This window comes from Octopus bimaculoides, chromosome 20 (assembly GCF_046866305.1).
Source record: "Octopus bimaculoides isolate indiv1 chromosome 20, ASM4686630v1, whole genome shotgun sequence".
NCBI lineage: Eukaryota > Metazoa > Mollusca > Cephalopoda > Octopoda > Octopodidae > Octopus > Octopus bimaculoides.
Genome location: NC_142947.1, coordinates 10,130,955 through 10,157,429, shown reverse-complemented (window position 1 = coordinate 10,157,429; position 26,475 = coordinate 10,130,955). Strand labels below are relative to the sequence as shown.

Genomic DNA, 26,475 nt, shown 5'->3' with positions numbered 1-26,475 from the left:
GGTATGGATGTTTATACTTGTATTATTTGTAATTGTAATTTTCCATTATTTTGAATTGTTTACTGTGTTCTGTTTCATTTACCTCTGTTGATTGGACTTGCACTTATTTAATTAATTGGATATCAAGTTGTTTTTTTTGTTTTTTCTGTCCAACATTCACTCCTTTCAGTGCAGTACCAAACAACATACCCTCGGGTATCTCACTCTTAATTCTCTAATGTCTTTATTTATACTATGCTAGTGCTTCACTAATTTCATTTGGAGCTTTTTAATTTAAAACTAAGAGTCATGTTAATTATATGTCTGTGTATGTGAGTGAGTGTGTGTGTGTATAAAAACATACACACATACATACACATACACACACATATAAACACATGCACACACACATATATAAACACATGACCACACACATATATGTGTATATATATATATATATATATATATATATATATAAATACATACCACACATATACATACATATACACATACATACATATTTACGTATGCATGAAGTGGCAACAAAACTCGCATGCACTCCATAGAGTACCCCCCTCAACTTGTCCAAAACAATATTATTCGCTGAAAGGCTTCAATGAATAATTGTATATAATTATAAATTTTCTCAAAGCTTTGACATAAAGTCTTATATGAAAAAAAAATAAAAGAGAAAGAATGACTGATTTATCATATAAAGAGAATGTGTATATTTTTATCTCGTTGTTCTCTTGTAATAAACATGTTTGTTTCTGCAACCATTCATATCATGAAACGCTATTAGTAAAACTGAAACATGTTAAGAAAGAAAAGAAGAAAAAGAAAGGAACTAATATTTTAGACCAGTAGTATGTTGTTCTAAAAAGCCAGTTTTGGAATATAAATATATGAATATAATCCAAATAAATATAATGCTTGCTATGACACAAATCATGTCTGCAAACAAGTTGACCAAGTAGAAGTCAAACAGTCCCCAAATTAGTTGGTACTCAATAATAAGAGACTGTGTGTGTATTGGTGTCTATAATGTAGACAGTTGAATTGATGGAGGCCCATCATATATATATATATGAACGTGTGTGTGTGTAGAATAAAAGAAAAACAAACAAATGGATTTCTGGTTGTTGCTACAGTTGTTTCGTTGCGAAGACCTGTTGGGGCAAGTCAAATAGAAATCGTAATTGAACCATACTCGATGATTGGCACCTGCGCCAGTGGAGCACTAACAGCACTGTCCGAGCATGTTCGTTGGCAGACAACCCTCTGGCTTCCATGCTAGTGGCCCGTAAATAGCACCATTTGAGCATAATCATTACCAGCGTCGCCTTCTAGCACTTGTACTGGTGGCACGTTAGAAAATCATTCGAGCGAGATCGTTGCCAGTGCTGCTGGACTGGCTCTTGTACAGGTGGCACGTAACAAACACCTTTTAGCGCGTGACCGTTGTCAGTACTGTGTGACTGGCCCTCGTGCCGGTGGCACGTAAAAGCACCCACTGCACTCTCTGAGTGGTTGGCGTTAGGAAGGGCATCCAGCTGTAGAAACTCTGCCAGATCCGATTGGAGCCTGCTGGCTTGCCAGTCCTCAGTCAAATTGTCCAACCCATGCTAGCATGGAAAGCGGACGTTAAATGATGACGATAAGCATAATATAGTTCTACAAGTTATGCAATAAATACACTGTGCAACTCCCAAACTCCATTCTGTTTTGAGAAGTTGCATAGTGTATTGCATAATCTGTTAGCTTCCATACCTGTATTTATATTGACATCAAAATAGAAACCCCTAACAAAAACAGTCATAGCAACACTCGGAAATCCATCTGTTTGTATTGTCTTATTTATGTCACACTATTTATTTTATTCTTTGTTGAATAGTTTTTTTTTTCTATTAGAATTGCAGATTACCCAACAGCAGTGTCTTAACTTCATCAATGCCTTCTGCACTGATAACGAATTACTTTACTCTCTGCTCTGTGTGATTTTGTCTACACAATTAGCGGCATGCTTCATGTTGATTCTTTATGGATCCTTGTAACTGATATATATGTATGTGTGTGTGTGTGTGCATGTGTGCACATGCGTAAATGCTACATCTTTGCATGGAAGCATTAAACTAAAACTGAAGATATTTGTTGATGCTTTTATCAACAAAGCATTCTCTACCTCTGCACTTTCAAAGACAAGTAGAATAAAAAAGGAAAATATCCTTTGCTTCTTTTTGAAGTAAAGGGCTAACAACAGAGAGGGTATTCAACTATAAAACCGTGCCTCAGTAATCTGTATTCATCCAACCCATGCGACCGTGGAAAAACAGACGTAAGAAGGACGAATATGTTTCTTTCACTTTGAGATTTTACATATTTTCACTCCCTTGCAGTGCGATCTCATAAGACTGTAAATCTTGCAGCTGAGACTAGTTGTTTACTCATTTTTCAACGTTTCCATCTTGACATTTATTATTATTGTTGTTGTTATGTCACCTCTGTTTGCCTTAGTCGTGTCTATACATCTATACACCTCTCTTTACAAATGTGTGTATATGCGTGAACATATTTACTTGTGTGCACATGTCGTAAATAATACATACCATTCCATGAACACCTTTCTAATCATAACAGTTTGTCTTTCAGCTTTAACATACAATTCTTAAGCAATGACTGCACCTGTAAAATATGAAATATAAAGAAAAATGAAACAAAAAACTCTTTCCTTCTCCTCCTCTTCTCAAACCCTTTGATAGTTACAACTGTTATTCATCTTTATCTCATATTTTGTTATTGTTTTATCTCTTATCATTAAAGTTTTATTTTCTTTATTTTTAACCTTCTAAAACTATTTTTGCCATTATTTTTATCTTCTTTTCAATTGTTACCCAGTAAAAAAAACTCTTATTGTCCTAGTTTTTCCTATAATCAAAATAACATATTTCTTGATCCCCTCATGTTTTATCTGAGGAGCAGAGAACTGAAAACTTTGAACCTACAAGTTTTGGTTTCATTAAACATAATACTCTACATTCAGCATTAAGTACTCTTCCCCCACTCCCTTCTTGTTGAATCTTGCATGTTTGTGTGCATACATATACATGTACACCACATGCATGCATGCACACACACACGTATTTAGAACTTCCTTCCCATTATTTTTGTCTTTACTTAAATTTGTTTGATAGATGTATCCCATTGTATTTATAAATAGTTTTGGTTTCACTTCCATATACACATTATTTTAGCCCTTATGAAAATCTCATCATTATATTACTGAAAATTATCTCTAGTTGTTAATTTTATCCTAGCATATGTTAAGAAACTTCCGTTTGTTTTATTATGAATTGATGGAATTTATTTTAAAATTCTATAAATAATAATACTACTCGCATCCATGATAATGATGCTGGTAGAAGTAGTAATGATGATAGTTACAATAATGGCAGTGATATACTAATCTCTTTTATTGATTCATTTCTTTAGATACATCGTCTGTAACGAAGCTACCCCAGCATGTGACCAAAGTCGAATCTCCTGATGCTAAGCTTAAGGCCAGTGTTAAAAGTGATTTAACGGATTATGAAACTGATGATGATATGCTGTTGAATGATGATGGTGTTGATTTAAATAAAAGCCTTGAAAACACCGAAGATGAAGAACTCTTGCTCAGTCCCAATATAACTCCGTTGCCAGATGACCCAGATTCCCACACTACGAACAGCGATGCTACATTAGGGGAATCAAAAAGTTCTACGCCTGTTGATCCCTGTTCTAAGGGAAGTGAAAGTCTCCCTAAAACTCTCGATGGGGAGTTATTGGTTTTGAAACAGGAACGAGAGTTACAATCAAATGAAGATCTTAAACAAAATTGGGAATCCAATTCTGTAAAAGAAAAATTAATAGAAAACGTGAAAACAGAGTCAAACTTTTATAGCCCCAACTCTCCATATTATATGCCACAGTCTTCTGAGCACAGTTTGCATGTAGATTCAAAAGGTTCTATGGATTCTGCCTCCAAAGATGCAAAGCATTCAACTGAAACAAACGGATCGCAGAGTAATTCGATGGTTTTCAAAAGTGAGCAAATACCTCAAGGAAATAATGTAGCGTCACAAGACTGGCGGCAAGACCAAGGACCGATGAAAGCTGGTTTGTTAGAGGAAAATATCAAAAAAGAGATTGTGTTTTACTTACCCGAGCCATCATCGACACCTGCCGAGAACCCAAACTTGAATGTCGAGCAGGAAAATGACAACTGGGTATCCACAACTTTCAAAGATATCAAGACCAGTATAAAAGTTGAGAAAGAGTCGGATCCTGGTTATGACTCTGCTGTTGCCGGTTCCACTGGAAGTGAGCAAAATCGTGTCTTTGTTTCACCACTTCCTGAGCAGCCATCATCAACACATGTCTCAAGTCATACAGCAACGAAAGAACATAATTCACAGGCATCCACCTCAGTCACTTCTACTTCATCTACCTCTTCGTCTAGCACTCCAGCTACTTCTACTGTTGCTGCTGCCATTACTGATCCTGCAAATTCTTCAGCATCAACGAGTCAAGCAGAAGAAGAGAGCAGCCGTGTGGAGAATGTCTTCACACAGAGTAATTCCTCTGAGGCAGCACCTGAACAAAAGGATGTTAACGAGGAAGAAGATATAGACAATGATAACTTCGAAGATGGAGATATAGAAGATTTTGATGAAGACGAAGATGATATTTCTAACGAGGAATTTGGTGATGAAGATGATGTAGACTCCCTAAATTTTAGTGAAAAGGATACTGAAGAGGGACTGTCTACTAAATTAAAAGACCTCGATGACGATGTTGATGATGATGATGATGACAATGATATTGACAATGATGGTGATGGCAATAAAGAGAAGAAGACAGATGAAGTGAACAATGAATCGAAGTCTAGTAATGACAAAGAATTGTCAAAGGAATCGGAGAAAGACAACAATGACAATAACAAAAGCAATAGCAACACGAAAGCTTCCAAAACTGACACGATTTCACCAGCAAGACAACGCATTTCTGAGAAATTGCTCAGTATCAGGAAGAGGAAGGCTGCGATGGCAGCTGCAAATGCTTCCTCATCAAAGAAATTAAAAACTGACGAACAAGACCAGCCCGCAGACACGTGTGGCTCTTCCAGTCCAAGTAATTTGTCAAGTACCCACGCAACACATCACTTTGACGAGTCTAGCCAGTCTGATCTTCAGGATGGCATGAGCAAGAAGACAATGAAACTACCAAAAGTTGACAAAGACAAGGCACGTTCTCTTCTGGAGAAATTAAGAGAGAAGCGAAAGTATTTAAAGATTAAAAAGACAGTTCCAGTGTCCCCTCCTGAAATGGAAACGAAAGACGACAACCAAAATGCAGAAGACATTCCAGAAGATGAATTGACAGCATCTTCACAAGCTTGTCAAAAGCTCCTTGATGAAGAAGCAAGCCAAATACCAAAGTATGTATCCCAATTTTTTAAAATTTTTGTCTGTCTTTGTATATCTTCATTTTGAATCTGGTCTATAACATTAAAATTCCTGCACAAAGAAGTCAAAAGTCAAAATTCTATACAAATTCATTGTTGCATTTTTATATTTTCATATGGCTTAGTGGTTAGGGCGTTGGGCCCATGATCGTAAGACTGTGGTTTTGATTGCTGGACTGGGCAGTGTGTTGTGCTCTTGAGCAAATCACTTCATTTCAAATTGTTCCAGTTCACTCAGCTGGTAAAAATGAGCATTCCTGCAATGCACTGGCATCCCATCCAGGGGAGGAATATATACACCAGAGAAACTGCAGCCCTATGCTCCTTTTTGAGTAATGTGGACTAATCATGTTGAAAAGTAACAGATGCATAAACATACACACTCACATAGATACACACACGTGCACACACACACACACACACACACACACACACATACATGTATATGTATGTATGTATCTATGCATATATGTGTTGGATTCTTTCTCTAGTCCCCCATAACTTAGCGGTTCGGCAAAAAGTAACCGATAGGATAAGTACTTGCCTTACAAAGAATAAGTTCTGGGGTCAATTTGTTCGACTAAAAGGTGGTGCTCCAGCATGGCCGCAGTCAAATGACTGAAACAAATAAAAGAATAAGTCACAAACAAAAATAATTTGAATGACTTATCTCAGGTCAATGGTCTGAGATAACCTAATTATTTAAAAGCAAATAGCAAACAGAAGAGGTCATCACAAGTAGGTAACAGTGCAGGTCAGTAAAATGTGTTAATTGGGAATGAAGTAAATAAAAATATATTTGTAATAAACAACCAAAAAAGTGCTGGTGTGGTTATGTGGTCAAGAAGCTTGCTTCTCACCCAATTGGTTTTTGGTTCAATCTCACTGCATAGCATTTTGTACCATAACCCTGGGCCAACCAAAGTCTTGTGAGTGGATTTGGTAGACGGAAACGCATTGTATGTATATTTATATATTGCTGACGTTTGTCTTGTTTACAGAAGATGTGGGTTTGCATCCCACAGGCAGCCTTCAAAGTTCTCTATCCAAAGGGTCAAAGGTTAAACATTCAATTAGTAAGTTGTGTTAGCAGTACAGGTTCAATTCCCAGTTGAGCAAATTACATTTATATCTAGAAATGACAATTTCTCATAAAATTCAGTGTTACTTATCAAATTTATTTGGTCCATTTCAGGTGTTCAGAAATTGTACAGAATATCCGGAAAGTTCTTGATAATCGGGAGGATTTGAAAAATTTACATCGAGTACGAAAATGGCTGTGAGTATTGCTACAATTGTTATTATTGCTACCACACTGGTCAAAATGCTTAACGGCATTTCTTCCAGTTCTTTATCTTCTGAAGTTCATGTTGCCTTTTACCCTTTCGAGTTGATAAAATAAAGTGGCAGTTGAGCACTAAGGTTGATGTAACCAACTTCCCTCAAAATATCAACATGTGAGTTTACACTTCATTTGTTGGATACAAATAAACACACACATACACACAAGAAAAAATCCAGGCTAGTCAAGTCTGGGGAATGTGAAGGCCAGTTGACATTGCGTAGTGGGAGATTATTCTCTCTCCAAAGCACTGCCACTGCATTGTTTCTCTTGTGGTATGAGCAGTTGCCCCATTTTCTACTATAGCCTCGGACCGACCAAAGCCTTGTGAGTGGATATGATAGATGGAAACTGAAAGAAGCCCATCATGTGTGTGTATGTATGTTTGTGAGTCTGTGTTTATCCCCCCAACATCACTTGACATCCGATGATGGTGTGTTTACGTCCCCGTATCTTAGCGGTTTGCCAAAAGAGACCGATAGAATAAGTACTAGGCTTACAAAAAATAAGTTCTGGGGTCGATTTGCTTGACTAAAGGCGGTGCTCTAGCGTGACCACAGTCAAATGACTGAAACAAGTAAAAGAATAAAAGGATATTCTGTGGTACATTCTGCTAAATACCTTTGTGAAGTGCTAACATTTAGTTCTTCTTCCTCTCCAACTTACTCTCCTTTACCCCCCCCCCCAATCTGCTACCCCCACTCTCTCTCCCATTCACTCATCCTCTATCTTATACTCTACTTTTTTCTTTTGCTTTTTTTTTTTTTATCATACCTTTTTCTCCCATATTTTAGTGAAGAACTCAATGAACTGAACAAAAAATTGAAACTTCCGCGGACAGTTATTGCTGTGGTTGGTGACACGGGCGCCGGCAAATCCAGCTTGCTGAACGCTTTGTTGGATCACGGGAACATTCTGCCGACGTCGGGCATGAGAGCATGCACTGCAGTAGTAGTTGAAGTGCAGCAAAACCTGCGCACCAACTGCTACGAGGCCGATATTGATTTCCTATCTCTTGAGGTAAGTAATTCTGTAGAGAAATGATTCTTTCAAGAGGAGAAAAACGGTTTGTTTTAATTAATGGCTGTGGCGTGTAATAATTTCATTCAGGTACACAGTTCTGGGAGATGATGTAGCGGGAGGAGTGGGGTGGAATGTGATACAGTGCAGTGGGATGATGGTGGAGAGAGAGAGAGAGAGTGTGTGTGTGTGGTGGGAATTCTGTGGAGAATATATTCGGTAAATTAGTTTTTAGAATCCTGTGATTGGTTCTGCAAGCCTTTGTGTGATTATGATTGGAAAGATTATTGATTTCAATGCTTTGTTCCAAATTTCAAACTTTACTGTTTGTTTTGATGTATGTTTGCTTGTATTTAAATAACAACAATAATAATAATGACAATAATAATAATAATAATAATGATGATGATAATTACCACCACCACCACCACCACCACCACAACAACAAACACTTGCACATACAAACATTAAAGAGAACGTGTGTTGTGTTTTGTAAACAATGATTGTTTGCTTATGCTGGAAACCTTGTTTCAATATGGAGCCTGTTTATGTTGTTTATTTATCCAAACATTGTCTTTTTTTTCCGATTTTAGTCCAATCAGATCAGATCACCTAGTTTACACAAACAACATTAAGCGTTGTTGGTAGAGTTCATGTTATGGTGTCTAATGTAATATTTCATTCTTGTTCACATTTCCATGTTCGGTTTGGTTTCGTTTGGTTGTATGTGTCTACAACATGGACTCATTGCAACCCAACCAAACATGCTCACTGCTCCAATTATCTGTTAATAATCATTTCCTCCCGTTTTGTAGCTAGTTATTATTACAGGTTGTGTGTGTGTGTGTGTACTCAAGTTAGAATGGGGCATCAGTAACATGAAAGTGTTTGAGAGTATATGACGGGATATTTTTGAATTTGTTTATACTTATATATATCTATGTATATATATATATATATATATATATATATATATATATATATATATACACATACAGATGCAGGCGCAGTTGTGTGGTAAAATGGTTGCTTCCCAAACACATGGTTCCAGGTTCAGTCCCACTGCATGGCACCTTGGGCAAATGTCTACTTGAGCCTCAGGCCAACTAAAGCCTTTTTAGTGGATTTGGTTGACGGAAACTGAAAGAAGCTTATGTATATATATATGTGTATGTATGTATGTATGTATGTATACGGTGGGCTTCTTTCATGTGCGTGTGTGTGTAACTGTGTTTGTCACCCCTCATCACCGCTTGGCAAAAGAGACTGCTAAAATAAGTACTAGGCTTAAAATAGTAAGTGCTAGGGTCGATCTGTTTGACTAAAACCCTTCAAGGTGGTGCTCCAGCATGGCCGCACTCAAAAGACTGAGACAAGTAAAAGAACATATATATATATAGATATATATAGAGAGAGAGAGAGAGATATGAGAGTGTAAGGACATTCATGCTTGCACATATATACATATATACACATACAAATATTCCAGTATGCTTTTAGCGAGTGTGCATATGTGTGCATGTTTTCTGTGAATGTGCAGTTGATGTAAATTCTTGCATGGGCATATCTGTAGACAGATGTGTGTTGATTTTTTTATTTTTTATATCTGTATTAGCGTATATTCTATGAATGTATTAATATGAGTTTTATAAAACATTCCCCATACTATATCCTCTTTCTCTCCTGTTTTTTTTTAGGAATGGAACGACGAACTAGAAATTCTGTTTGGCGATCTCCAGTCCTCCGATGGCAAGATTCATTTCTCCAGTCGCAATCTTGACCCCAAGTCAGAGACAGGTGTGGCATTTAGCAAAATCAAAGCTGTCTACGGTAAAGTTTCAACAATTGATGTTTTGAAAAAGACATCAACATCAGTCACATCATGGCTTGGCAAAACCAAACATATCAAGGCATCGAAGGTTAGATTTCTTCTTTGTAAATTTAGCAAATTACAACAAACAACAATTCAAATCATCTCTTCAACCCTTCCATTGCTCTGTTTCTAATGAAATACCATTAAGTTTAATTTTGAGAATAATCAAGAATTTGAAGGGATTTAGCTAAATAACTACCATATTTGGAAGCACAGAAGATGCATGAGTATATTTGGTACACCCTGGTTTCAGCAGTGCACATTCAGGCAAAAATGCTTTCACACATCAAAAAGCATGTAATACTTAAAGCAGTCCAGCAGTGCAATGTAATATGTTACAAAAGTGCCATAACGAAAGCAGAAGACATTATTGTATATAAAAAGCAAGATAACAGTCCAGTTAGCTGAACATAAAGCAAAGAATTATGATAGTGAAAACGTTGTGATAATTCCTTTTACAGCAAAAGTAAATAATAATACAATTGTTATTGTTTACTTTTAGAATGGCATGGTTGGATAGGTGTGAGAGGCTGAATCTGGCAAGTTTTAAAATAAAACAGGTAGAATATTTGAGCTGGGTATGGCTGGCTTGAATGCCAAAGGCTTAAAATAATAAGTTTTGTATCGTAAAACTAAAGGTGCTCAAAGTTGGTATACAAAAATGTATTTTATAGTTAATTGTCATGAAATATATTGTGTGGTTAAGACTTAAAGGATTTTGGTAAGTTCTTGAAAGGGTAGGTTTTCTAAAACATCTGTTATCCTTGATTAAAACGGGTTTTGTTTTATTTGCTTTGCAGGCTGAGGAGTTCAAATCCTATATTGACCATTACATTGAGTCTTCAGACAAAGGTACTGGCAATCAGTACTGGCCAGTGGTCAAGAATGTCAAGATCTACATACCTAACAGTGATGTACTCAGCAGTGGAGCCATCCTTGTTGATTTACCTGGAGTCAGGGATTCAAATGCTGCTCGTGATAAAATCGCTAAAGAAGTAAGTAACAATGAAAATAACACCAGCTGTTACTACTGTTATTCTTAAGGCACCAGCTGGCATAATTAGCAGTACATCAGACAAAATGCCTAGTGGTATTTCTTCCAGCCCTTTATATGCTGAATTCAAATTTCTCCTGAAATTGACATTACTTTTCATCCTTTCTGGGTCAATAAAATAAGTAACTTTTGATCACGGCTGAAAGTGGGGTTTCAGTGTAATCAACTACCCCCTGCCCCTTATAATTACTGGCTTTGTGCCAAAATCTGAAACCATTCTCCTCCCCTCCTCCTCCTCCTCCTCATTATTATTATTATTATTAAGGCAGTGAGCTGGTAGAATCGTTAGCATGCCTGATGAAATGCTTAGCGATATTTCGTTCATGTTCTGTGTTCAAATTCTGCCAAGGTCGACTTTGCCTTTCATCCTTTTGGGGTCAATAAATTAAGTACCAGTTAAACACTGGGGTCAATGTAATCAATTTCAGGCCTTTATGCCTATATTAGGAATGATTATTATTAAAGTGGCGAGCTGGCTGAAATGCTTATCGGCATTTCGTTTGTCCTTACGTTCTGAGTTCAACTTCCGCTAGGTTTGACTTTGCCTTACATCCTTCTGGGGGTCAATAAAACAAGTACCAGTTGCGTACTGGGGTCAATGCAATCGACTTACTCTCCTCCCTGAAATTGCTGGCCAAGTGCCAAAATTTGAAATCATTATTATTGTTGTTATCTTCATCATCATTTATTGTTGTTGTTGTTATTACTATGCAGTATCTGAAAAATTGCAACGCTGTGTGGGTGGTGTCCAGTATTCATCGTGCTGTCGATGACCGTACTGCAAAAGACCTGCTGGGAGAAAGTTTTCGGCGTCAGTTAATGATGGATGGTCAGTATGGAAGCATAGCCTTTATCTGCACTAAATCTGACATCCTAACATCTTCAGAGATAATCAGGTAAGTCTTTGTCTTTTGAAACTAACTCACTTCAGATTCTATCCAATTTTCTCAGAAAATTGTGTAGTTACTCTCAAATGAATATAGCATTGGATTACTCAGTCACAACATTTTATCTTTGTGTGCTCTGTGCCATAGACAATGTTCCAACAGAGCTCATTTCTCTCCAGGCTTTTGACTAACACTTTAACTGCCGCATGTACCACCAGTGGTTCATTGCAAACTTCATGTGACTGCCATATGCCCCCCACCAGTGGTACATTTTCATAATTTGAGAAAATATTTTATTCTATATCTTTGATGTGATTTCCAGGATATTTAAGTAACATGAATGCTAAATATTAAAGTTTAATTATGAAATATTATAAAAAGGCAAAAAAAAAAAATACTACATTTCCTTGTAATTAAACAGTATGCATTGTGATCTGAAATATGTGGTAAGTCCTAGTAACAGGCCACAGCAGTTAATGTGTTAAGTGGAATTGAAACCTGTATCATGGGTTTGGCTAGCAATTTGCACTATCTCATTAAAAAATTATTGTAATACCAGTGCCTACAATGAGTGTATATATCAGAGTGTTCTATGGATAATTTCATTGATAGAGTTGTATCTACAGCTTGCATATAATCATTCCTGTTTGCTGCTGTATTACTTTACTTTGCTTAATAACATCGCTTCTTTTCTCCTCATCTCTTCAATAGAATGTCTCCTTGAAGAACACAAAGTGTTTGCCCTTCCTAACATATTGAAAGAATCCTGGTTAATTATTTGTGATTTTAAAAAGAAGATATTGTATGTTTGAATGTCACCCTGCTCTTCTTCCTTTTCTTCTTCTTCTTCCTTTTCTTCTTCCTCCGAAGGTTTGTTATTTTGGTTTTTCAATTTTTCAACAGGAGTCTGGAATTAGAAGAATCCTTTGAAGCCGAAGAAGAGGCAATTGCTGATCTGGAAGCTGAAAAGAAAAAGATTATACAATCAAAAGCCAAGCTCTTAGCTGAAATGAAAACCCTCCGGCTTGACTTGAAGGCCATCCGAATGGATCACAAAGAACTAGTGGAAGCTATAACTGAGATCCAATCATTAATGGAGGAATCGGAAAGCAGTGAGGTATGTTTGGTTTATGATGATTTGTTAAAAACAACATCTATGATGTTCGTAGGATATTTGGGGGGTTTTCTGTTGCTTTTTTTTTTCTTGTTTGTTTGTTTCATGTTGAAGGTGCACAAATTAGGATTAACTGGATTGGAAATTTTCATTTTTTTCTTAGACAAAGAGCTCTCTTCAAATGTTAGATCCCTTTTCTCACCTTGCAATTGGAACTTCGCTGAATTGTTTTTGATGACAAAAACCACAACCGATTTTCCCAGACCCTCCTTTCTTTTTCTTTCTTTCTTTCTTTCTTTTTGTTCTATTAATAGCTTCCTTATTTCAATCTTTGGAATACACCCATTCCTTGAAAGGTTTTTGTCAAACAAATCAACCCCACTACTTAGATCTTTTTAATATCTGGTACTCACTCACTCAGTGTCTGTTTGTTGAACCACTATGTCACAGGAATGAATCTAAACAAACCAACATCAGTTGTCAAGTCATAGGGGTGGGGTGCCAACAGACACCCCTACAATGTCATTCTAAAAATATACAATTTCATCGTTATGACAAGACATTTGTACTACAGAGCCAGAGCCGGTTTCAGCCAGGTTGGTAACAAAAGGGTTAAATGTTTTTTTAGGAATTTTAGACTTTTAGACATTTTTTTCTTAAAAGGCAAAAATAAAAATGATTAAGTAAACAACCATAGTTGAAATTCAGTTTGAAATTCAAAATTCATTATTTAAAACAGTGAAAATATGAATAAAATCAGTGAAAACTTCAATTTCAGTTCAAATTTCTATTTTAAAATCTTGTCTACATGTTTGCGTTTCAGAAAATATCTGTTTCTGTTTTTTTTTAAATTTTATAGCAATTTGAAATTTGATACTGATAAAACTATCAGAAAATTTGCCATTTCTATATTTAAAAAAAAATTAATTCTGAATTCGTTAGAAAATGCATAGGGGCAGAGAAAGAGCCTAATATGTGATCATTCTTCTGTGTTTGTTTATTCTAGAATGAAGATGAACTGAATGATTTAAAAGCCGAAACAAAAGAGAAAGTTGAAGTAATGGAAGAGAAGAAGAAAGAACTTGCATCAAAAAGGAAAGAGGCTGAAAAATTAACAGGAAAGGTAATTAATCAAGTTATTTGATTAGTTTTCACAAACTTAAAGGAAATTGAAACTGGCCACACACCTTGTAAAATGAAAGCTTTCCACTGTTGTGAGTAAGAGAAGAGAGCTATAAAGTGGTTATAAGTTAATGATGGTAAATCTATAACATGTGTTGGCAGTTACCTGCCATAGACTTTTAAGTGATATGAGCTGAACTTCGAAAAAAAATTAAAATCCTCCAACAATATCATGTTATAATAAGCTTAGCTATAAAGCATTTACCTCAAACTATAAATTACATGTGTAGATTTATGTGACACAGGATTATTAAAGAAATCCAGAGCCAGGAACTTTTCAGCACCCCCTCATGTATATGTATGTGCATATATATATATGTATACACACACACTCTTTCCTCTTCCCTTACCTTTCTCATTGCTCCACTCTTGCTGTATCTCTTCTGCCTCAATTTGAACCACTCTTTTTTTTCTATTTCCAGATATTAAAATTAGATCATGAAATCTGTGTCAACCGGAAACACATTGCTTCAGTTTGTGCCAAAGCCAGGAATGAATATTCTAAAGCTCAAATCAAGAAAGATTTCAAAGCTGGTCTTAAGGTAAGTCATAAAATAAGCCATATGACAAACCATTATTACAGGGGGTGTTTTAAGGTGAGTCCTAGTTTTAGTCTTAGAGATGAGTCAGGAATTTGGCCATTTAGAAAAACGACAAGTCATAATGTAAACTGAACGTACTCCTCTATCTTAAGAAATATAAATTTGTGCCAAAGACAGAAACTGTCTGTTACCTTTTACTCGTTTCAATCATTGGACTGCAGCCATGCTAGAGCACATGAGTTTCTATCTACCAAATTCACTTACGAGTCATTGGTTAGAAGACACTTGTGCAAGGTGCTGCACTGTGGGACTGAACTTGAAACCACATGGCTGCAAAGTGAACTTCTTTAACACACAGTCACCTATATGGTGTGAGAAAATACCTTCTGGGAACATTTTTTCAAGCTCCATATCTACTCAGAGAAAACAGTTGAGACTCATTCTGGGTAGAGTTTTCTAGAAAAATCTTATAGATGCTTCATCTACAGACTTGTGATTGAGCAGCTGGAAAAAAAAATTGCTATTTTAAATCCCGTGGCAATTATAGATTAGTAGATGTAAACTGGGATAATCATAAATGTTAGATTATGTTTATTTTTTTAAATCATTTTAAACTTTGATTCAGAAGCTCTTCAATTTACATATCTAAATGTAGAGCATATTTTTCTGTCAGGTTTAAACCTTATTGAAAAGCACCATTGGATTTTTTTTTTTTTTTTAACAACAATCTTAATTTTTTTTTTTTTTTTTTTTTTCTTTCTTCTTTTCTATTTTTGATAGGAAATGAAGCGGAGAGCTAAAATGGCTTCCGAAGACAGTGATGAGGAGATATTACCTGAAGAAGACGAGGAGGATATAGAAAGCTCTGCTGCCAATAATTCCAATGACAACGATCCTAACAAAAACAACAACAATAATAATAACAATAACAACAACAACAACAACAACAATAATAATAACAATAACAATAATAGTAATAATGAAGAATTTGAAGAATATGAGAAAAATCTTAATGTATTTTGCGTTAGTTCTGTGGAGTACCTGAAACTTAAGAAGTTACTGCACAATGATGGACCTGCTCAGGTAAGTTGTTAGTTTCAAGATAATCTAACTGGGCATGACCATTTTGGCACAGTCATTTTGGTGGCACCTATTTCGTATCACTGATTCAATGCTGAGTTATTTGACATCAGACATATTAATGTCTCTCTATCATTCTCCCCACTTCTTTCTCTCTTTGAGTGTGTGATAGCATATTTTTCTTTATGTGTATGAGGAGAGGGTAAGTTTCTAATGTCTCTCTTCCCGCTTCTCTCTCTATGTGTATATTTTTGTGCGCACATGTGTGTGTGTGTATGCCTCCCTCCAGTGCCAAAAAGTACTGTTGACGAAACAGATTGAATGTCCAGCCATACCAGATCATCAGCATTCGAACAGCCATACCAGACCATCTTATTCTGGGCCCAACTTATGCTGAAGACCCACTGATATGACCCTGGTACAGCATAGTTTCTAATATAGAGTACTGTGGGTCTCCGTTCGACACGTACACCGAAGCTTTCTTCTGAGTCAGGATATATGTTTTGAGCAATCTAAAGATTGAGATTCAAATATATATTATATCTTTATTTTCTATCACAATTTCTGAGTAATAAGCATTGGTCAAAAATGGATCAAAAGTCCTTTTTGAGTCATAGATTCATAAGGCCAGTTTCCTGGATGGATTCTTTGACACATAAATTCCACCCTGGACAGGGCACCAGTCTCTCTTTCAGGGTTACTCATTTTTGTCAGCTGAGTGAACTGGAGCAGCATCAAGTGTTTTGCTCGAGAATACAATGCATCATCTGGTCCTGGAATTGAAACCACTTTCTCACAGTCATGAGTGCAACACTCAAACCACTGAGCCATGTACCTCCTTGATAACGTCTATTTTTTTTTTTGTCTGTATTTTCTCTTGTTTGTTGTAAGTTGTTAAAGTGTTTCTTTCATTTGTTTCCCCCTACTATTAAGGTATTTTCATTTGAGGAAGAATCAGAAATTCCGGAACTGAGAGATTTTGTACACAAGTCTACAAATCTACGGAGAAAAATTGGTTTAAAGCGGTTGGTCCAGAATTTGGGACAATTTGTCTTTGATCTCGAAAGTTACATCACAGATGGAGGAACACAGGTAAATATGGCTGTCTTTTTATATTTATATATTATTTATATTCCAAATAAATATTACATTTAATATCCCAGCTTTCATGATATACATGCATATATACACTCATTATTGTTATTATTTTTATTAAAACAAGCTAGGCGAAATGCATCATGACATTTCATCTGTTTATACATTCTGAGTTTAAATTCTGCCAAGATCAATTTCGTGTTTCATCATATCGGGTTTGATAAAACAAGTATTAGTTGAGTACTGGGGTTGATGTAAACAATATACCCCCTCCCCCGAGCTTGCTGATGCTGTGCCAAAATTTGAAACCATAATAATAATAATTATTATTATTATTGTTGTTATTATTTTCATTAGCCAGTGCCGTCTGACTGGCTCCCGTGCCGGGGAACGCAGTAAGCACCATGCATGCATGGGTCATTGCCAGCCTTCGCACCCCAACTGGCTCCTGTTCCGGTACCACGTAAAAAACACCATCCGAATGTGGCTGATGCCAGTGGCAAATGAAAAGCACCCACTATACTCTTAGAGTGGTTGGCTCTGAGGTAGCATGCTGGAACTGAGGCAGCTACCTTATTTATTTCAGTGGACAATTTACATCTTTATTCAGAATTTTAAGCCTAAAAAATTATCTCTTTTAAGTATGAGAACTTAACTCTCTGAACCGAGGAGTATACTGTAGTGGACGCAATTTTCATTGTTTGATCATGTTCTATTTTAATTTTTCTTTTCTGTTGTTTTCGTTGCAGAGCCATGGTACTCGGGAAAGTGTACGGTCTACGTTTGAAGGAAGTCTAAATTCACTCATGTCTGACTTAAACCCTATCATGGAGGGTCTTGCCTCGGAGATTGAAGAACTCTTCAACAGTCAGATTTACTGTAAGATGAACGAAGGTGTAGACACTGCCAAAAATACTTCCAATTATACTGCTGCTAAATGGTGTTCACCGGTGAGCATTTGAATTGTTATTATTATTATTATTATTATTATTTTATGTTTGATTTTTGCTTTGCATTTGTACAAGTTTGATCCAAGTCTCACCCAGAGACCTCAAGAGACAACAAGTTAGAAGTTCATGTAGGTGTTATGCCTAGGGTACCATATATTTGGATTTGTACATAGTGTTGTTCTAAAGAATGTTTAAGAAACCATAAGAAAATTATGTGTTTGTTTTAAAATTTGAGATCACATAGACAGTATTTTACGTAGGATATGGGCAGTTCCCATGAGCACTATCTTTTGAAATTCAGCCATTTTGGGGTTTCCTGGTATCTGAGCTAGGTAGTAATCAGCCTGTTTTGCTGTCATTCCCAGGGCACCTATGACAATAGGTATTGTTTTAGTTTTCAGGTTCCACATTTTGCTAATTTCTATTTATTATTATTATTATTATTATTATTATTAGTATGTGAGTGATTCCATCAAAGTGACACTGGGGCAAAATATACAAAGCCCAGTATACCCATCATGACTTCCCATCTGATAAGGGTCCATAGTGAAAAAAAAATGGTAGAGAGTCACTGTGCTAGAAGTAGCAGCTCAGTCTCCTTCAAATCAAATTCCACAGTCTTCAAAAACAAAAAAAAAATGGCAGTGAATGATGCTGTCCTGTATACATATTAAGATTGACCTTGGGTTATATGAAATGGCTGCTACTTAATCAATAGATTTTGTGTAGTGAGTGAGCCAACAACAAACAGAATACAGAAAAGACAGAGGAATGAATGTCCTGGGGTTTCTTTGTTATTTTCTTAATGATTGTCTTGTTCTGTCTTACTAAGCTCTCACATTTTTAGTACTTTCCAAGTTTTCATTTTCTATATGTGTATTATATTGTACAATGGCATTACCGTACCATTATCCTATATTACTGTACAATTAAACAAACATTACTTTTGTATCCTTACTACCTTTAACGATCATATTACCTTGCTATTGTATCTATTTTATATTACCGTGGGCATGCATGGCTGTGTGGTTAAGTAGCTTACATTGGAACCATGTGGTTTCGGGTTCAGTCCCATTGCGCCACACTTTGGGCTAGGCTAACCAGTGGCTTGTGAGCAAAATTGGTGGACAGAAACTGCATGGAAGCTCATTGTATACATACTGGTGTTGGTTTGTTTACATCCCTGTAACTTAGTGGTTCAACAAAAGAGGCAAATAGAATAAGTACCAGACTCAAAATATAAGTACTGGGGTTGATTTGTTTGACCAAAACTATTCAAGCTGGTGCTCCAGTGTGGCCACAATCCAATCATCATCATCATCATCATCATTTAAATTCCGCTTTCCATGCTAGCATGGGTTGGACGATTTGACTGAGGACTGGCAAGCCAGAAGGCTGCACCAGGCTCCAATCTGATCTGGCAGAGTTTCTACAGCTGGATGCCCTTCCTAACGCCAACCATTCCGAGAGTGCAGTTGCCAATGACTAAAACAAATAAATGATAAGACATTTGTTGAACTGTTTGAAACACTTCTGTTTTTTATTAGTATGTAACTGCTTCATTTTTTTTTTCAGGTTAATCGAGATGACAAGACAAAAGGAGGCCTTCATTTTGCTACATACATGGCTACAGTAAGACGTTCTGGACAGTTCAACTCTCCAACATATGGCCCAATAGATTTCAACGAACAGCTGACTGAACCTCTTTTCCGTACTGTTAGTGTCAGTTGGGGCACTGTGTTTGGGTAAGAACACTTCTCTCACATTGCATTTCCTTCATTCTTCTAGTTGTCCCACTGGATTGTCTTCTCCTGCATGCCACCTTGGGCAAGTGTTCTCTACTATAGCCTCGAGCCGACCAAAATCTTGTGAGTGGATTTGAAAGACAAAAACTGAAAGAAGCCCATCGTGTATGTATGTATGTATGTATGTGTGTGTGTATTTTTTCATTTTATCTAGTTTCAGCTCATGAGCTGTGGCCATGCTGGGGCACCGCCATTTATAATTGAGATTCAGTTGAATTAGGTACTTAAGTTGAAGCACCAACTCAGTCCAGTATTATCTGCACAGTCCAAAGTTAGATGAGAGTCTATTGGTCAAACACTAAATGTGCTTGACCCAACAAAATGTTGGGTCAAGCTCAGATGAGCCTTGGCTATAATTCCATAAACCTTGCTGCACATTAGAAAAATTGATTAATTTCAATTTTTTTAATTCCATTAATTTTCTTAAACTTTGTTAAAATTGCATCTACTTCACGTTAAAATATTCATTGTATTATAACCTTTATTTTCATATAAGTTTTATTGCATAATAATTAATAATTATAATAATAATAATAATAATGATAATAAAATCTTTTTAACATTACATATACATATATGATACACATATACATATGCTTCAGAATAATTAGTCATGAAATACTTTCTGTCTTCGCCTGAAGTGACCATCAAATAGGTTTGAGTCACCAATTGGTATGACTCTACCTCGGTATGAATGTACCAATTATTCAATAGTGAAGGATTTTCACCACGTTAGTGTAGTTAGTCTCTGTTAAAACATTCTTCAGAAGTTTATTTAGGAACCTGTCATATATGTAAATGACAGTTAGAGTGTGGTGTTGGTGATTGAGCCACACATTTGAGAATTTTATCTCCAGGCAAATTATGTTATTTCATTGAACTTGGTCAATGTAGCAGCTAATAGATCCGAATCCTATTTAATTGGTTGCTCCTAGGAAGAACATCCAGCTGTGAAGTGCTTGCTCTAACAAATTAATGCACATTTAAATCTTTGTTAAAACCTTCTTAATCTACATTTGCGTGGAAACCAAGCAACAAAACAACACCAGTGCAAGAACATAAAAATGGCAATATGAAGAAGTAAGCAATACTGTATATATTCTTGAGAAAGAGTCTTGTGGTGTAACAGTTACTTCTCTCTTAAGCCATATCATCTTGTTATCTTGCTCGATATCCTGGGAAGTCAATGGAAAGTTAAATTACATATCCTAACCAAGGTCAGACTGGAATTGCTATTGCAGTTCCTTTGTATTCATATATTGATCAATAATTGGTGTGAGAGTTTCAGAAAGTGTACAGTTAGAGCGAGAAGTGGGGGGGAGAGAAACCATAAAATGCTGGGTGCCTCATAGAAACAAGATACTTTGCCCTTTTCCAAGAAACAACTCCACCCCATATCCCTATTTTATGGATCTTTCACTACCACCTGGCAAGGAAACAAGCACTATATTTCTACATACCTGTTCAATGATATAATAATATTGTTAATCGAGTCAGTAAAAGAGCTTGTATGTGGACGCTCAACCTGCTTGAAATAACAGCTAAATTTCTCTCTCGTCATCATTTTAATGTCTACTTTCCTATATTTGCATAGGGCAGACAGGATGTGTTTGAGGCAGATTTTCTGCAGTCAAATACTCTGCTGTCACTAATCCGAACCTGTTTCCAAGTAAGATAATGATTTCCTCTCTCATCCGGACATGTTTTCATAGGAGATTGCAAACAAATGGCACCACTTTTATGACAGTAATGTCTGTTTGCAATTATGCCATGTCAAGACAAAGAGAGTCATCAAGCTGGCAGAACCATTAGCATGACAGGCGAAAGTGCTTAAATGGCATTGCATCCATCTTTACATTCTGAGTTCAAATTCCACTGAAGTTGACTTTTGACTTTCATCCTTTTAGAGGGTCAGTAAGTACCAGTTGAACACTGGGGGTCAATGTAATTGACTTAAACCCTCCCCTCCCCAAAAACTACTGGCCTTCCTTGTGCCAGAATTTGAAATCAATGTCAAGACAAAGAAAGAGAAGCACACATGCATGCGTGTGTGTGTGTGTATAGGAGTGAGTGTGTGGTAAGTAGCTTGCTTACCAACCACATGGTCCCAGGTTCAGTCTCACTGCATGGCACCTTGGGCAAGTGCCTTCTACTATAGCCTCAGGCCGCCCAAAGCCTTGTGAGTGGATTTGGTAGACGGAAACTGAAAGAAGCCCGTCGTATATGTATATATGTATGTGTGTGTATATGTTTGTTTGTCCCCCCCCCCCACCCACCCAGCATCGCTTGACAACCAATGCTGGTGTGTTTGCGTCCCCATAGCTTAGCGGTTTGGCAAAAGAGACCAATAGAAAATATGTACTGGGCTTACAAAGAATAAGTTCTGGGGTCAATTTGGTTGACTTTAAAGGTGGTGCTCCAGCATGGCCACAGTCAAATGACTGAAACAAGTAAAAGAGTATATATATATATATATTATACATCTGTATGTATATATTACACACACAAAATAGGTTTCTTTTCAATTTTAACCTACCAAATCCACTCACGAGGCTTTGGTTGGCCTGGGGCTATAGTTTAGTTAATACATTTGAAAGAATAAATATTTCTTGAAGAGAATCAAAACAGTAACAGCTATTGTTTCCAAATATTAAGTGGCTGTGTTTCTGTACAATACATAATTACTTGAGTATTTATTTCATTATTTTGTAAAATCATAAGAGTTGAATCTTTTTTTTTTTTATTATTACTATTATTTATTTATTGGAAAGCAATCAATTCTTTCAGGTTTCTTAAAGGTGCATGGCAGTTTCTTCGTAATTATCATTTTTATTGTAAAAATATAATTTTATATATATATAAACATACACATATACACACATACACAAACACACACATCATCATCATCATCATTTAATGTCTGTTAAATGATGATCATATGTGTATGTATGTGTGTGTGTATAATCTGCATATATTGTCTTACAAAAGAGGAAGGACACATTATATAAAATAGTATTAAATGCTTTTTTATAAATGAGTCGGATTGCTTTTGATCATAGTTCTGTTCAATCAGGTTTGGCCTGGGGTTAAATGACTCATTGTATTGTTTGTAAAGGAAATTTCCATATTGATTTTCAAGATATTTTTCGATAATTCTTAGGAAACAACTTTTTTTATTATACATTCTGACATAGATGTGTGGTTAAGAAGTTTGCCTTTGGTTTCAGTTCCATTAGCTAACACTTTGGGCAAATGTCTTAGAATATAGCATCAGGTGAACCACAGCCTTGCAAGTCAATTTGGTAGAAGGAAACCAAAAGAATCCTGTTGTGTATGTATGTGTGTTTTGTGTCTTCTTGCCTTGATATCTCATGATAGCTGTAAAGGAGTCTCACCATCATACAAGTGGTGGTCTTCTGATCTTCTGTAAAAACCTGTCCTCCAGCTATGGGGCAAATATTACCTTGCTTGGTAACAGGTAAGAAATATTGGTTTAAGGTGGCGAGCTGGCAGAATTGTTAGCACACCTGGCAAAATGCTTAGCGGTATTTCGTCTGCCACTACGTTCTGAGTTCAAATTCTGCTGAGGTCAATTAACTAAGTACCAGTTACACACTGGTGTCAATATAATCGACTTAATCCATTTGTCTGTCCTTGTTTGTCCCCTCTGTGTGTAGCCCCTTGTGGGCAATAAAGAAATAAATATTAGGTAGTTAAGTTAAATGAGCTTCTTCTAGTTTCTGATCACCAAATCTACTCCCAAGTCTTTGGTTGGCCCAAGGCTATAGAAGAAAACATTTACCTAGGTACTATGCAGTGAAGCGGAAGCCGAAACCATCGTTAACCACTCAGCCATTACCTGCACCACATATTTATATATTTTTGTTATTCTTCAGGTTCCATTTATGGAAAGTGTTAGATAAGTGTCACCATTCCATCTTGTTACGTGTCCAACAATTCATGGCTGTACTTTCTCAAAAGCTACAAGCTCTTGAGGTTGCCACAGACCGAGTACAGAGAGTAAATGCCCAATTGATGGCAAGCCTTCATACAAAGGTAAGCAACTTCATAACATTTATTTTATTTATATTTCATTTGTATTCTTTTCTTGGATTTCTTCAAAAGCTTTTGCAATATCAATTTTTTTAATTGCATTTTTATTATAACTGTACTGTAACTTTGTCAGTATATTGTACTTACCTTGGATCTATATTATATCAATATTGCATCCATGTTATATGCATATTTGTTTTTATGTAGTGTCTATATTGCATCTATGTTACAACTATGCTGCATATATACTGTAATTCTGCTTTCATTAAATTATGTCTATATTGTATTTATGTTGCATCTATATTATATATACTTTTATATATATTGATGTTGTATTAATATTGTTTCTGTGTTATTTGTATAGTATATCTGTGTTTATTGTACCATTTTGTTACTAGATTATTTCTATATTGTACCAGATTTGTTTGTTCTGTCTATAATATATCTATGTTGTATCTGTATTGTGATTATGTCATATCTCTGTTGTAATTAGATTCTGTTTATATATTTGCCTATATTGTATCTGTTACATTTATATTGTATTTATTTTATCTATGTTATATCTTTATTGTAGCTATGTTGTAACCATATTGTTTTTATATTGTATATATTTTATTTCTATATTGGTTGACTGAAACATCTCTTATTCATAATGTCTTCACAAACCAACAAGGCAGCGGTTACATTGTTGCTCAACTAGTTAGAAATAGCAGTCAAATTTCTCTCAAATCACACTTCTCCCATCTTAAAGCAAGAACACATTAGATAATGTAGTCCTACATACCCCTAACAAGACAAAACCACATGACTACAAAGCCAGCTTCTTAACCACACATCATACCTGCATCTTTACAATTTCTGCCCAGATTCATTCACAAGTCTTGGATCAGTCCAAAAACTACAATAAATGCACTCACCCAAGATGCCACCTACTCAATGGAAGTGAACCTGGGAGCTCATAGTTACAAAGAAAATTCCTTGACCACTCAGCTATCCCTACATGTGTAGCAGACAATATTTGTTATGGGTATTTTTCGGTTGTTAGGATCAAATTGTTTCCTTCTTTAGACAAATTAACAGTGTAATTTGTTTTATAGTTATTAGTTTAAAATTGTAGCCTCTTTTCCTGTATGAGAGAAAGGCATAAAAAAATTAATGAAAATTTGAAGAGAGAATTTGTCATCCAATTAAAAGGAGATCTTTTGGGTCTTTTTTTTTATTAATCAGTTTCATCCTTTAAATTTTTTTATAAATTTTTTTATTTGTTATTCCAATTAAAGAGAAATTTATACCATATTCCACGTTCTATGAACATTAATTTGTTTTAACAAGATTATCAAGCCCACCAAATTCTTTGCATCAGTTTTATCAAAAAGGAAAATATTATTTTACATAACTGTCTATCTATTATACTTAATGAAGTTTTCATCACAAAAGGCAAATTAACTGCAGAATTCGCCTGGGGATAATATCCTTTATGAATGTACTGTGTGTTTAAACGCAAAACTATATCAATCATGATGTTTCTGCATTTAGTATAATACACAGATGACTGTTTTAATCTAATGCTGCCTCTGTTGCGCATAACAAATTGTTATTCTGCCAAGTAGCTAATTGCAATATCAGTGGTTATTAAATCATCGTTTTTTTGTTATATCAGTGGCAACAGATTTTGTCTTAGCATGTGATCAGCACTAGATATATGTTACTGACGAAGCCCAATAAAGCAGAAATGTATGTCTAGCATTCTTACTGCTGTTGTTGGATGATTTTCATCTGCTACTAATATAGTTTTGTGATTTTAAACACAATGTGTCCTTTAAGAGATTTTGCTTTTTTGTGATGTATATGCATTAAGTATGATACACAGGTGGTTTTTTTAATCTAATACTGCTTCTGTTGCATATAACAAATTATTTTACTTAATTTTATGTATGTGTGCGAGGCATGGCTTTGCGGTTAAGAAGTTCACCTTACAACCACATAGTCCTGTGTTCAATTTCACTGTCCATTAAATTCGCTATAGCCTCACATCAGCAAAAGCATCTGTGGAGAACATTAGTGCAATGATAACCAACAAAGATTAAGAGGTCACTTTAACCCTTTCGCACAAGACAACCTCTGTAATGCAAGTAGGACAAAACCTTGCACCCAGCCCACATTTTTAGACATAAACAAGGATAAATTTTGAATAATATTTATTTTCCTTCTCAGTTGCTGTCTGTACAATGACTAATTCATCTTGTACTAATCCAACTTGTACATGCCCAAGTGGTGATGGTGGTAATGATGAGGAGTTTTCTTCTTCTCTCCCCGCAGTTAGAATATAATAACTAGAAGTGAAATCATATAAATTAACCTCAGTTGCTCGAATATTGTGTCCATTGTAGTACTCTGTTGGTTACAAAGACAAGGGTTCCGGTTCATCCAATCAACGGAACAGCTTGCTCGTGAAATTAACGTGCAAGTGGCTGAGCACTCCACAGACACGTCTACCCTTAACGTAGTTCTTGGGGGAGATTCAGCATGACAGAGAGTGTGACAAGGCTGGCCCTTTGAAATACAGGTACAACAGAAACAGGAAGAAAGAGTGAGAGAAAGCTGTGGTGAAAGAGTACAGCAGGGGTCGCTACCACCCCCTGCCGGAGCCTCTTGGAGTTTTAGGTGTTTTCGCTTAATAAACACTCACAACGCCCAGTCTGGGAATCGAAACCACGATCCTACGACTGTGAGTCTGCTGCTCTAACCACTGGGCCATAGTGCCCTCACATTGTGCCCATATATCTTGTGTGTCATTAAGGTCAGGAAGAAGACAACAATGTCAAGGTATGACATTGACATAATAACCGGAGACCAGAGACACCATTACCTTCAAAACATTGAACCCGTTACCTCCTGACTGATATTAGTGATGATGACGATGAAGTGTTCAAATTAATTACATCTGCACCTTCCTTGTGAGACCCAGGTTTCCCTGGTTTTCCCCTGGGAAAATT

The 26,475-nt window shown here is 36.1% G+C and overlaps 1 protein-coding gene across 19 annotated transcripts in view; it reads left to right on the top strand.

The window, feature by feature from the left end:
• The window catches only part of LOC106875384 (uncharacterized), a 425,794-nt gene that overhangs the window by 361,512 nt on the left and 37,807 nt on the right, over positions 1-26,475 (top strand). For all 19 annotated transcript variants that reach the window (XM_089338012.1, XM_089338010.1, XM_089338016.1 and 16 more), the window contains 14 exons: positions 3,469-5,455; positions 6,678-6,761; positions 7,619-7,844; positions 9,542-9,763; positions 10,518-10,712; positions 11,486-11,667; positions 12,562-12,775; positions 13,779-13,895; positions 14,377-14,496; positions 15,277-15,579; positions 16,510-16,668; positions 17,421-17,621; positions 19,197-19,366; positions 23,323-23,482. In XM_089338012.1, coding sequence (XP_089194138.1) covers positions 3,469-5,455; positions 6,678-6,761; positions 7,619-7,844; positions 9,542-9,763; positions 10,518-10,712; positions 11,486-11,667; positions 12,562-12,775; positions 13,779-13,895; positions 14,377-14,496; positions 15,277-15,579; positions 16,510-16,668; positions 17,421-17,621; positions 19,197-19,366; positions 23,323-23,482 — 4,340 coding nt within the window. The remainder of the gene's footprint in view (positions 1-3,468; positions 5,456-6,677; positions 6,762-7,618; positions 7,845-9,541; positions 9,764-10,517; positions 10,713-11,485; positions 11,668-12,561; positions 12,776-13,778; positions 13,896-14,376; positions 14,497-15,276; positions 15,580-16,509; positions 16,669-17,420; positions 17,622-19,196; positions 19,367-23,322; positions 23,483-26,475) is intronic.